At 43.6% G+C, this 13,095-nt stretch overlaps 1 protein-coding gene across 6 annotated transcripts in view; it reads left to right on the forward strand.

Annotated features, from left to right (window-relative positions):
* Positions 1-13,095, forward strand: part of EML4 (EMAP like 4) — a 161,075-nt gene that overhangs the window by 58,526 nt on the left and 89,454 nt on the right. For 4 of the 6 annotated variants that reach the window (XM_075089010.1, XM_075089012.1, XM_075089013.1 and 1 more), the window contains exon 1: positions 7,724-8,390. The exons of the other annotated variants lie outside the window; for them this stretch is intronic. In XM_075089010.1, coding sequence (XP_074945111.1) covers positions 7,748-8,390 — 643 coding nt within the window. In that variant the 5' untranslated portion in view covers positions 7,724-7,747. Of the gene's footprint in view, positions 1-7,723; positions 8,391-13,095 lie in introns of those variants that run through there. 6 annotated transcript variants of the gene reach the window in all.

A 13,095-nucleotide genomic window follows, 5' to 3' on the forward strand; every position in this document is an offset into this window, starting at 1 on the left:
ACCCTCTTGTATTAAGAAAAATACAGATGCTGTCATAGTCTGTATTTAAAAAAAAAAAAAGGGGTGTGTGTGGGGATAGTTTTTATTCTTTTAGTTCATATGCAAATATATGTAGATTATTTCTTATCCTAAGCCCTTGCATCTTAGAGCAGTCAGTACTGTTGTCTCTTCTGTTAGTGAAGTTGCTTTTAATTGTAGTCCCATCATCTCTGGTATTTTACTCACTTAGATCATGGACTTTCATCCTTCTCAAAGAACAGACGGGTAAACTCTTCATTTGAGGCTTGATTAAATTACTGTTAAAGTTGCTACTTAAGTGTGTTTTGGATTGTCCTCTTGTTTTCCAGCTCTTATTACTTGAAGATGACTAGGTAGATCTGGAGTGCAGTAGCTTCTCATGGTGAAGTAAGGACATAGCGAGCATGATCATATACTGCCCTAACCATTCCCATTTCCTAGGGCCGGTGGTTTTGCAGTGTATGAAAATGCCTCTTAAGTAATATGATGCCATCAAATTGCTGCTGCTTCTGACCTTAGTAGGTCTCTGAAGCTTTGGGTAAAGTGGATTCTTAGAAGGTACAACTGCATTTCTTAAAGCCATCAAGGACCTTCTCAGTTTTTATTGTGTGGTGTTTTTCCCCATAGCATGGTGTGTGCTTGTCTACACCACAGCTGTTTAAGCTGTCAATTCAGTTAGACCTCTACCCCTGCACACCAGAGCTTCCCCTCTCTCTTTCTAATTAGCCTTTTTCTTCGACCTTTAGCTGTCATAATAGGATTGATGGTCCAGAGGAAGAAATTATTTTTCCTGACCTATAGAATGGTTTTTCTTGCAATATCAACACACTTTTCTGTAGTCAGAAGTTAACCTTGGTCTTGACCTGTGAAAGAGTTACCGATTAAAATGGTGGGTTGCTTGTTGTCTCTTACTGTCCTCTGTTTTTTCTCCAGAGAGGCTGGCAAAAGTATCAGTTGTGTCAGTTTTTACAATTCCTACAGGAAGAATAAATTGGAAATCAATACCTAATTTAGTGTCAATAATGTTATTCACTTTCAAGTAAGTGTGATTTCTGGTCTGGCAGGTTTCATTTGCTGACTTAGTTGAAAGGTCTCTTTTGACCTCTAGTGTGAACCAAACTGGTTCCTTCTAATGACAATTTTTTATCAAACAACTCATGGAAATAGTGTGGCTTGTTCATCCCATTTTATATTCACAAAGTTTTAAAGTGAAGCTGAAATATAATACTGAGAACACTACTGAAAAACAAGAGAAGAAAATAGGATTTTCCATATTTCTCTTTTTAAAAAAAACCAAACTTCTGTGTTCTTCCAACAGCATAGGTCATAAGCCCTGCCTGAGGATTTCACAACAATTCAATCCTATATTTGTAAACAAACCATGATGTTTATTAGTGTGACCCATTTTACTGAGAGTACAAAATTTGCTGTCAACTAAATTTAAAGGAATGACGTGGATATAAAACTGTCTCTACAGATTCCCTATAAACTAGTTTGTTTAGTAGTCTGTGCTATCAGAAGGGTAATTAATTTATGGACTGTACAGCTGTTATATAATATGTCAAAACTGGGTCGCTGTAAATGATCTTTTGATAAGGTCAGACTCTGAAGTGTTGTAATAGTTTAAGGTCTGACACCTACATCGCATTTGCATGTACTAGATAAATATTTAAATTGGAGATACTGTGTTTATGCTGTGTAGTCACAAGTGGAGATGATCACCCCACCCCTCAGGTGGAAGATCTGGGTTCTTCTGGTGTATGCAGAAGTCTGGAAGCCTTCTTAGCCTGGTCTAAATCTGGAAGCTAAAAGGTGTTCTTAGCCATCTAGATTAAGCCAGACTAGCGTCTGTGGTTTCCACACACACACCCCACACCCCCCACTGTTTATGTGCCATACCAAGACGCATGGTTACGTCTGAGCCACCCTCTGGGATGTGTTTCCCATCCGGATCTGCTGCACACAGAGTAGCTTTCTGTGCACAGCAGGGATTGTGTCGTCCCAATGTGCTGCTGAGCGGGTCACCTGCTGTGCAAGCCCTTGCTGTGTCCACAAGTCCCATGCTGGACATCCTCAGTAAGAATTAGTTTTGTGTGAAGGGTTGCCCCTTCATCCTGGTTGTGTTTTTGTAGAGGCTTTCTACTTCTGCAGTGTCTTAAAGTGGATGGTAAATTAGAAACTCCCTGGTCTCTGTTACAAACAGTGGACTTCTTTCAAGTTCTTAAGGGTTTTCTACACTTAATTTATTTTTTGCTACTCTTAAAAGTAGTAAAAATAGTCAACACCGCAGAAATATGTTAGTGGAAACATCCAACATTTGGAGATGTTTCAATATGCAAGAATGACATTTGATCTTTTTTTTTGAAAGAATACGCAACTCTTTAAGCACAGTAATATTTCTAGAAGTAGATACTTTATCTTGAAAGTGCTTTGTTAGAAAACACGTTTGCAGTTGGTCTCTCTCCCGCTGTTTCCCCATTTCCTTGTGGCAAAAGCAACATTTTCCTTTCTGTTGGCATGAGCTAAATGATTAGACAGCAGTTACTTAGCTGTAGCTAGTCCACAACTATAGCTTTGGTATGAGTTAAGACTACCAGTTAGTTGCCGTTATTAAGAATCAAACTTTTGCGGATCGCTTTCAGAAAATAGAAATGCTTCATATTTAACAACCTTGTGTGATTTACTTGCAGTTTTAAAAATATCACTTATGCAAAACTGCTGTGTTTGAAGCTGCGTAGGTTCTTGACCAGAGATGAAACTGTGATTATCTCCACAAAAATACAGACTGCACCTAACAAGGATGCTGCTGTTCAGACTCTTCTTTTTCTCGGGCAGGGTTGCACATTTTCGTGGGCCACCATGTAGCATACATGGTCTGGACTGTGGTCTGGAACATATGCTCAAAATAAAATTTGCAGGATGAACCTTTTTGTGGCTGTGTTTCAGATTTAATACATTCTCATCTTGTTCGCTGGCTGTTTCCATATTACATTTAATGGGTAGGCAGGAAATCAGCTGCAAGCAGTTTACTGTGCAAGTGCTCCAGGCAGGCAGCGGAAGGCATGCTACAGCTGTGGTTTGATGTTATGCTCTGTGAAATACCAGCCTTAAACATTGCTACGCTTCCTACTCTCCCCATCAGCCTGCTGCCACCTCAGTCACGCTGGTGCAGCTGCTGCTGCAAACTAGAGTAAGCAGCTGATGCTGCAGAAAACCCACCTGGCAAAAAGGCATTCAGGTGGTTATTCTTAAAATATGTATGTGCATTTGGAGGGGTTTGTGTTGTTACGGGTTTTCTTTTTTGAATTAGACAATGTGGTTTTGGGCAAAAAAAAAATTTCCCCATTCAGGTCCCTTTCCGGGTATGGTTGACTGCACAGACATGGGTATAGCTTAGTTCTGGAGGACAGCCTCAGGACAGCTTTTAAGATCTGATGTACACCTATTGTTTCTCATGTTTTCTGCATGCTAGCTCTGTTTGAGAAAAGCACCTGTAGGACGAAGGAGCTCCATTTAGAGTCTGGGAGGGGTGATTAGGGAAGGGCCCCTGGCACTGCTGTGTGCTTTCTGCCAGGTGCTGCCCTGGCACCGCTCACTCGGGGACTTCACTCCTCTGTGTCAGTTCTTGTTTCACTCAGTTTTCTGGCAATGAAAGGTGATTTACAAGTGTAGCTGTTTCACAATCACTTGAAGTAATCACAGGCAGAGGTGCTCTTGATGGGCGGGCATGGTTCCTGCCTCTTTCGAGCAGGTGCTGCCACCTCCCTGCTGCTGCGTGGTTTACTGTTCCGGACACCATACAACTGCCTGGTGACTTTTCCTGTTTTGGTGTTGATGCATGAGTTTTCAGCTTGTTCAGTCTCCCCAGGGTGCTTCCCTGCACAGCCCTGCGAGCGGTTGTGCAGGAGCAGGGCGAGGATGGGAAGGATGCAGGAGAAGGGCAGGGATGGTTATTTTAGCAGCAGCGCTGCCATATGCCAGCTCTGATCTTAATCATAGCCAAAGGTCCTGTCCTCCGTCACTCTTGGTATTAAAGCTTCAGAGAATGGGACGTCAGTAGGTTTTATTACAGGGCCAGCACGTGGAGTGAAGAGGAGGAGCGAGCAGGGGCTGCTGCATCCCACAGGTCTTAATGGGGAGCGCTGGACCCTGCGAGGCTGCCCTTGTCCTTCATAGCCTACTAACCTCTGTACACCTCCTGCTGGAAACGGGCCTGATGCAATGAGCATCCTTAACCAAAGGGTGTATTTTAAAACTATGCTTAATTGTTTTTGTCTCATCTGATGAAATGGTTTTGATCTGTTGTGCTAGTTAGGTGATTGCAGATAAAATCTGGTTTTAAAAACAGTCTGTTGATTTCAGAAGGGAATTCCCCACCACCACCCCCCAAGGAAAAAGGAATAAAAGGTTTCAAGTCTTTAGGAACTGGGTAGTGACTGAAGAAGTCACTGTTATTCTCTCATTTCCATGGGGTAAAGGTAATACTGGAACAGAGATGCATGCAGCTGCTGAAAGGTGATACTGTTTGGCCATGAGGTTAATTGCCAACTGAAATATTGCTGCAGTTTCTTGTCAGAAAGAAGAAAGCAAAGTAATTGAAGGATTGTTTGCCAGTGGAAACATGATTAGTTTTATACATACGAAGAAACAGAATTAATTAGTCCTTCACTCTTGCAGTACAACAGCAAGACAGTCATTAAACTAGTCTCCGTACAGTTATTGCTTTATATTTAGGTACAGTTATGGCTATAGGTTTTCTGAAGGAAAGGTCACTAGGGCGAGTTTCCAGTAATGCTTGAAGGGAAGATAAGGTGATTGCCTCATGCAGCAGCTCTTGGATCTGCAATCTCCTAAATTTGACGGAGATGAAGAGACTCTTGATCTGTGAAAACAGGCTTAGACTTTTTCCAAATTCCATGTAACTGCAGGTATTTTCTTGGTAGCAGAATCACTTGCCAAGGAAACTCAATAGATAATCTTCCTCTTTGGTTTTTAATTACTAAAGGCATCCTGGGGACAAGGTGTCTGTTCTGCAGTTTGTGCACCTGGGGGTGCAGTGGCTTTGGAGGGGGAAACCCCCAGTTTCCTTGGCTGCATCTGGGTCACTGAAAGGCAGTGATCGGGGTACGGGGCAGAGGACATGCTGGTTCCTCCTCTTCATGTGGAAGTGATGACTCCAAAGAGTTCACGCCTTCCTGCGGCTCTCTTCAAAAGCTGGAGAAACCGTTCGCTCCTGCCCTTTAAAAATGTGGGTTGGAGTGCTTTTTGGTGCATGAAAACCTAAGTGTCTAAAATTACTCCTTTCATAGGTTCATACTGACTACTGCTGCTGCAGTCTTTGAGACATCTACTGTTCTTACCACACGTGTAATGTTCCTAAATATCTGTATATTGGGGACAAACAAAATATTCTGTGCTTGTATAATGTGCGTGGCTCTATTCCTGATCTTTAACTTGCTTTATTATGTTAGATTGAAGAGAGTTGGATTTTTTTTCCCGTGGTGTGACATTGTACTTTGCACCATTTCTGAGAGGTTGTTTTTTTTTTCTGGGCGAAGGCTACTTGCCTGTGTCACACGTGTTTTGTTTTGGTCTGTGCCATGCTTTAAGTATGTTTTTCATTGTTTGTGCTTACCTAAAATACTTAAGAGGAGTCTCTCCTCATTGCCCACCATTCAGGTTAAATAACAGCAGGGAAGAGGAGCCTGAGAAGTTGTCCAAGCCTGAAAAGGTTAGAGGTATATCGCTGCTGAAGATAGGTTGCTTCGAAGGACGGGTATAGGCCAGAGTTAGAAGACTCAAAAATCCTAATGAGGAGTTAAGGCTTTCATAAGAGATTTAAAGGCAAGTCAAGGAATTTTGATCCCAGCTCTCAGCGCAGCAGGGAACAGGTGATGGGTGGATGGAAACCGCTTCTGCCATTTTCAGGGTGAGCCGTATACAGTGGGCCATCTGGAATCTTATTTCAAATGTTAGTGTTCAGAGGCTCCTTCTGAAGGTGCTCTAACATTTGCTTTGGTTCCTTTTGCCTCACCCTACATGCTCTTGTAGGCAGGCATTAAGCTCTGTTTAAAACACTGCCCCAATGCAACTTTTTTTTTTCCCTCTGCTGAGGAAATCCATTCTTTTTAGAACTAAAAATCAGGGTCATAGATACCTGGAAATAATCAGTATATCATATCCTTTTAGTACAGTAGGAGGTCCTTTTTTATACAAAGTGTTTTACTTACTCTAAAAATGAGGCATTCTAAAAAATTTTATTAGTTTGAACTGCATTGGATGTTTTCTGCCAGTTGTATGTAATCTGTCATCAGTCGGAGCACTAATGGCCACTTAAAATGGCGATGAAGCCTCTTTCTGCTCTCTGTGCCCGTCTTTACCAGCACGTACAACATCTGTTTGGCCTCATGGAGGATTTCTGCCCACAATTTCTTTCAAAGCTTCATAGTTGTATTGGGAAGGATGTTAGGTTTTAAGGGATACCAAAATGTATGTCTGTGTGCCTCAAATAACTCAGTGTGTTCAACCCATCCAAGGTAAGACTCAGTCTTTCGTCTTGCGGTGAAGATTGTTTAATGTAATGACGTGATGCAACATAGTGGTAGGAAACATGAGTTCTTGGTCAGTCCTGGTGCCGTGGCTGTGTGACAAGGCCCTTGGCTTTAGTTAGGGTCCTTTCCTTAGTTGTGTGCCCTTGCCTTTTACCCTCTCTCATCTTTCACTGTTCAGTTTCTTAGTCCCGTCCTTTTATTAATCACGGTAGTTGTCTGGCTGGCTTCATACTGCAGAGCTGTGTTCAGCTGACTGCCTTTCTCTTTTTTTTAAATCACCTCAGAGGTTGATTCTTCCAGTGTGTGTCAGGAGCTGCTGGAAAAGGAAGGTACAGCTGCAATTACGTAGAGATAATTCTGGTGAAAACATACAAACCCCTTTGTGTGCTGTCTTAACTATATCTGTTGTTGTGAACCTTCTTATCAACCATTCCTTTGCAAGGGTGGAAAGCGCTGCCCCTCCTAGTTTTTTGAATGGAGACACGGACTTCCCCCGTGTATTTTCTCCCCCCCCCCCGTTGTCTGGAAATCAAAACTTGAATCCAAAGTTATTTAATATGCTCGCAAAGCTTGAAAACAATAAACTATTTGAAGTATGATGGAGAGATGAGGCAAAATATATGCAGTTACATATTCACAAATAGTTTTGTTTTGGTATTTATCTTGCTGTAGTCATTCTGCCAATTGGCTTCAGGCACGGCTACCAAAAGAATGAACACATGTTGCATTCATTAGCTCTCATCTGGCTGTGCTTCATCTTGCAAGACGAACAAAATCACGATCACGCTAAAGAGGTTGTAATGCGTTTGTAATACGAGTTCACTTCTGCTGAATATGACTATAGCTTTGCAAAGCTACTGCTTTTAAACCACGATATTTTGCTGCATTTTAATGTAATGGATACGAGTATATTGCCAGTGATGTCATTGCCTTTTCATCTCGAAAGATGTCATGTGAAAAATATTCAAATATAATATTAACAAACAGCCACCCCCTTCCTCTCTTCACCCTCTCTTCTTCTCTTCCTCTCTTCTTCCTCCCCCACCCCACCCCACCCCGAACCCTTCACGTTGCATTGTGCTTTGACTGACAGACAGACACGCTTTGGAACCGTAATGGTTTGTTTGAACTGACCGAGTTTTAAAATCCTTTTCAGTCGTCATTTGTGGTTCTGCTGTATGCTCAGACCGAGGGCAAATCGGTTGCCGTCTGCTTTTCACAGTCCATGTCACCATTTTAAGACGGGCCGTCGGTGCTTCGCGGCACCCGCGGAGGGGGATGGCGCCTTGCCCGCGCCGCAGCCCCGCTACCGTCACTTCAGGCGGGAGGGCTGCAGGACCTCGTCCGCCCGTGAGCGGCCGCCGGTTTCCTGCGTGGGAGCAGGTCGGGGAGCCCCGCTTTCCCCCAGAAAGGGCACCCACGCCGCGGTGCTCGGGGGCGGCCGCCTCGCAGCGCCGCCGGCGCCCAGCGAGCGGCGGGCTGACGTCTCAGGGCTGGCCACTCCCTGCGGCAGCCGCCGAGTTTTGTCCCTCTCCCACCCCGCGGAGCCTCTCGCTCTCGCCGGGCCCGCGGGGAGAGGCGGCGGGAACGGGCCGCCGCCGGCGGGGCTTTGTGGCGGGCCAGCCGGCCCGGGAGGCTCTCCTCAGAGCCCCGCGGCATGCCGGCAGGGCCGGGGCGCGGGGGCTCCCCCTGAGCCGCGCCGGGAGGGCGGCGGGGGGGCCGCCGGGGCGTCGCTGGCCGCCGCGGTGAGAGGAATGGAAGACAGCTTGCCCTGCCTGGCCGCCGCCTGCGACCCCTCGGCGCTCGTCAGCTTCTGCACGGGTAAAGTACTGCCGCCTGCCCCGGGCGGGGAGCCGCGGCGCGGCGACCTGTCCGGGCGCTCGCAGTGTGGCCGCCCGCTCTCCCGCCTTCACCAGTTCCTTTCTCTGCAGGGGAAAACGGGAAATCTTATAAGTAAATACCGGGATAAATATTCATCTGTGTGATTACATTAACTCCGCGCCCTCGTTAGCAGCCGGCAAGGTGCGCTTACTCAGAGGCTGAGGTGGCTCGCTGCCGGGCAGCATCCTAACCTTGAGAAAATTAAACAAACAAAGAAAACCTTAAATAAAATGTTGATGTATGTGGATAGCAGAGAAAACGGCAGGAGGATAATGACAAAGTTCATCCTTGCTGGACAGAAGGCTCCCGGCGTGGGCGCCCCTGCGGCAGCCTGGGTCCCGCCGGCCGGTCCGGCCCGGCCTCGCAGCTGGGAGCGGGGGAGGAGTTTTGTGCAGGAGACCCTTCGCGGCCCTCGGGGAAAGAGCTGCTTCTGTGCGTCCCCTCTTTCATCTCCACCCCTCGGGTTTATGCTCTCCGAAGGAAAAGTTAAGAGGGAGTCCCCGCCGGGGAGCGCGGGCAGCCTGCGGGCCTCTCAGGCAGGAGGCAGCAAAGGCTCATTCAGAGTAGGTGCCCCACTGCTGCATCTGCCGCGGCTTCGTGTGCCTGCTCTGCTTTTTGGGGGTGCGAGGCGTGTATTCGCCTCTCAGAACTAAGTGTCCCGTCCCCCCTTTATTTTCACTAGTGTCATCGTAAAAATGGAATATTTCACCACATATTTCCGTTCTTTAAACAGCTGCTGTCAAACCAGCCTCTCTTGAGTGTAAATCGCAGCATACTAGCAGTATCAACCAAAAGTATAAGAGTTAGGTCTTAAAAAAAGACCAACCAACCAAACAACCTCCCCCCGCAACAAATCAGATCAGAGGTGAAATACATTGCTTTTCTATATGGCGGGGAAGTGAGTTACTGCGAATGAACGAAACGTCCCTGAGCAGCTCTTCTTTGTTTGCTGATTCATGCCGGGCAGCTTTGATACGAATGCAGCATCTTGCACAGAAAAACTTACACTTCTGGCCTAAAATATGGCGGTCAACATGAAAGTTTGTTTGAAAAAAAAAAAAAAAACACAACAAACAAACAAACAAACCTTAAGGTATTTAATGTGTATTTAGTGGGAGAAAGGAATGACCTTGCTATGGTGTACATTGCTCACTTTAAGTAATGCACTGTCCTTTATCTGCTTCAGAATTCAAAGCATTCGTTTTAGAATTCAAGATGTTGCAGTGCTCAGGGGGAAAAGCAAGGGTGAATTGGAAATTTTAAAATTACAAGTGCTTCATACAGTCTTTTGCAGGCTTGCAAGGATTTTTACGGTAGAAAGGGCTAACATTTAACTGTTTATCGTGAGAAGCAAATTCAAAAGGTCAGCATTTTTTAATGGCTATAACTTGCAACTTTGTTACTGATGAGTAGAGGTTTATGTTAAGATATTTCTATTGACTTCAATGGCTTTTAGCAAGCATTTATGTGATTGTCTGTAAAAAATATAGAAGTGTCTCAGACTTGAGCTTGAGGGATATCTTGAATTTCAGAAGTGAGTGTGGCATGATGGACTTACCTTTGAGATTTCTCTAGAAATCCAGCAGAATAAAGTGCAAGAAATATATTCTTTTCTCAATGCATGTGTTTGCTTCAAATTTTTTCTGCATCTTAGAAAATAATTTTGACTAAAATCTTGATACAAGACAGGATTTTGCTGAATAAGAGTTACAGACAACATTTGTAATTAACAGAAAATGTGGCTTTGGATACTTTTAACAGTGTAATATATTCTGCTGATTTAAAACTTGATTCCTACTTACATCATTAAACCTAATGTACCTTTATATAAAGTTTTCTGAGGAATGTGTGTTGGCTGGCAAGTAAACTTACAGCGATAAGAATCTAGTATGATGGAGAATCAACAAGTGCTTTGTTCATATGAAATTTCTAACCTCCTCCTTGAGAGCTCCTTGCCTTGAGGGCTTTTAGCAACTTTGCAGTGGTAACAAGTAGAAAAATCCTGAGATTAACCTGCAGAAAGAATTTAATTTTTTTTTTTTTTGACCATACATGCTCATTCTTGCTTTATTTGAAGGAGATTAAGGCTTTGTACAAACAGGAGGGCATTTCAGGTGAGGTTTTGGAGGATAACTATTTTATTTTAATAAGTATCCTATGGTGATATGCTTTTCTATAGGAACTTCTCTACCTTATCTTTAATTGTGTTTTGTTTTGTGCACAGGTGTCATCGTATGTATGTCCGATTACTAATTTCTTGCCAAAGCTAAAAATAAATTCCTAATTAAGCAGTGAAGAACTGGTGCTCCCTTTTAACATATGGGATATCCGTGCTGATGGGCAGCTTAATCAGATCTTTAAAAAAGCTTGTTTGATGTCAGTAGGGACAACTTCTTTTTTTCTGCTTTAGCCTTTTATAACTGAAGCTAAGGCAAGGGCTTATGTCATAACATGTTCCTTCAGGAAGATCTTAGCCATCAAATTAGATCTGGGCTAGAATTTCACTTAGGTGGCACAGATCAAGATAGAAATTTTCAGTTGGACCTAGTGAAATATTTACCTGCAAACAAACCTTTAGTTTTGCAAGCTTCTTGGTTAAATATTTGCCTCTAATACACATGGCATTGTAAACAGTATTTATAAAAGGAAAAAAACCTGCACTGATGTCCCCAAAGTTGTAAACGTTATTGATTTCAGACTCTTAAATTAATTTGGATGCATTCATCGTTAATGTTAAGACTAGTAGAGAGTTTGCTTAGATGTTTTTTCACGGTGGGGGATTTGCCACTTGCTGGAAGTATTGATGGTAAAGGTGGTGGTGTTCTGGTGGCTCTGCAGGGTTTCTGTGTGGGTGAGACCAAGTCCTCCCTGGGCTTGGTGCAGCTCACCCAGGGGGGTGTCACTGTACCTTGGAGGTCACCTTGGCTGGCAGAGGCTTTGCCCTCCACGTCGCTGGCAGGGGGTGATGGTGGCTGGGCATGGTGCTGCTCCTGCTGCCTTGCTTCCCTGCTCGGGTGCTTCTGGAGAAGTAGTACTTACTTTGAATTAGTACCTAACATATGGATCTTTGCTTTAACTATTTAGATGTTACAAGGGCTTTTTTTCTTTCTAGTCCTTGTTACGTAGGTAAAAATAGACAAATTTGACATAAAAGTCCTACTTGAAGCTTAATACTTTACCTAAAATGGTAGGCTACTGGATGGGACCAGTTAAATAAACCTAGTATCAGCCTATTTCAGGGGATTACATCTCCCTAAGTAGTGTTTTCTTCTATAGCCTTGACTGCCACAACTACAACATTTGTGCTGGAGCAGTGAAGCCTTTTTAAATGAGACAACTTTCGCTGTAATTGTGTTGAAAACTTTTGAGCTAGCCTTACTCTAGGCACTGCCAATAATAATGATAAACGTAAAACTCCATATCACTATTTTAATACTTCCTAAAAAATAAAATTTAAAAAAGACTGAAAAAGTCTATATCCTCTTCATTGATTCACCTAAAATGTTATAATATCAAGTGTTTGATTAAAAATTTAACTTGCCATAGGTTTCAGTGTATTTGACACAGGATTTGACTATGTGAGAGTCAGTGCTGTCACAGCTAGTTTTAAAACCACTTTAAATTATTTGTTCTGAGTAATTGTTAAGTAATCAATCCACATTACCATTTCCATCTCCCAAAAGTATCAGACTCGGGAAACGCTCCGCCCTTCAGCTGATACATTTTTACAAAGGCGGGGAGAATTCCCACCAGCCTGCCTTATAAACCTACCCTGGCTTGCCTAGTATGGGAATTCCAACTGGCAAGACCAGGAAAGGCTTTTGACACACCACAAGCGCTGCTGCAGGTCTGAATCCAGCATTCAATGAGCAGCCATTTGCACTGGGGGATGAGGGTCAGGCTTGTTGAACGGCCCAGGGCTCATTTAAGCATTTTTGATATAGGAAATTATACTAATGAGGAGGTTTAAAGAATTAAAAGGTATCTAAGAATAGTATTACCAGAGTTCTGGGCTAGAAATGTATTAGTAATTTCTCTGACCTTGCTTTCCTGTTTTCCAGAAAAAACCCTGTTTGACAGTAGCACGCTTAAAGAACCACAGTGAGTTTCCTGGGTGAAGGAGGCAGTGTGTTTTATTTTCTAGAAATTATTATATTCCACCCAGCTATTCTACAAGAGCTGGGGCTCCTTCTTCCCCAGATTACAGTAGTCCAAATGCTTTAGGCTGTATTTTGGGAAAATTCTTTATTTCCTATTGATCCCCCGACAGAAGGGCAAGCTGGCCCCTGCCAGGAGCAGTAATCACTAAGAAATTAATGCAATGGGTTGTGTTTTTGTAGACGTGGACGTTCACGGTTGTAATTGAAAGGCTTAAATGCCTGGAAATGGGGCTTTCTGAATGCAAGGGCAGATGGGATATTATTCTCCTTTTGTATGCTTCTTGGCTTATTATACCGTACATTATAGAAGGAAATTATGAAAGCCGCCACTCTTGACTGGCATAATTTTCCACATCAGCTCGACATCTTCAGCTAGGATCTCTGGCTTATGTCTAGAGGTGAAATCCCATCTCATTATAGGTCATGAAAGTACCTTTGCTGCCTATTACGCAGCCATAAGTCTAGAAGATTTTGCAGAATAATGT

This window comes from Phalacrocorax aristotelis, chromosome 3 (assembly GCF_949628215.1).
Source record: "Phalacrocorax aristotelis chromosome 3, bGulAri2.1, whole genome shotgun sequence".
Classification (NCBI taxonomy): Eukaryota; Metazoa; Chordata; class Aves; order Suliformes; family Phalacrocoracidae; genus Phalacrocorax; species Phalacrocorax aristotelis.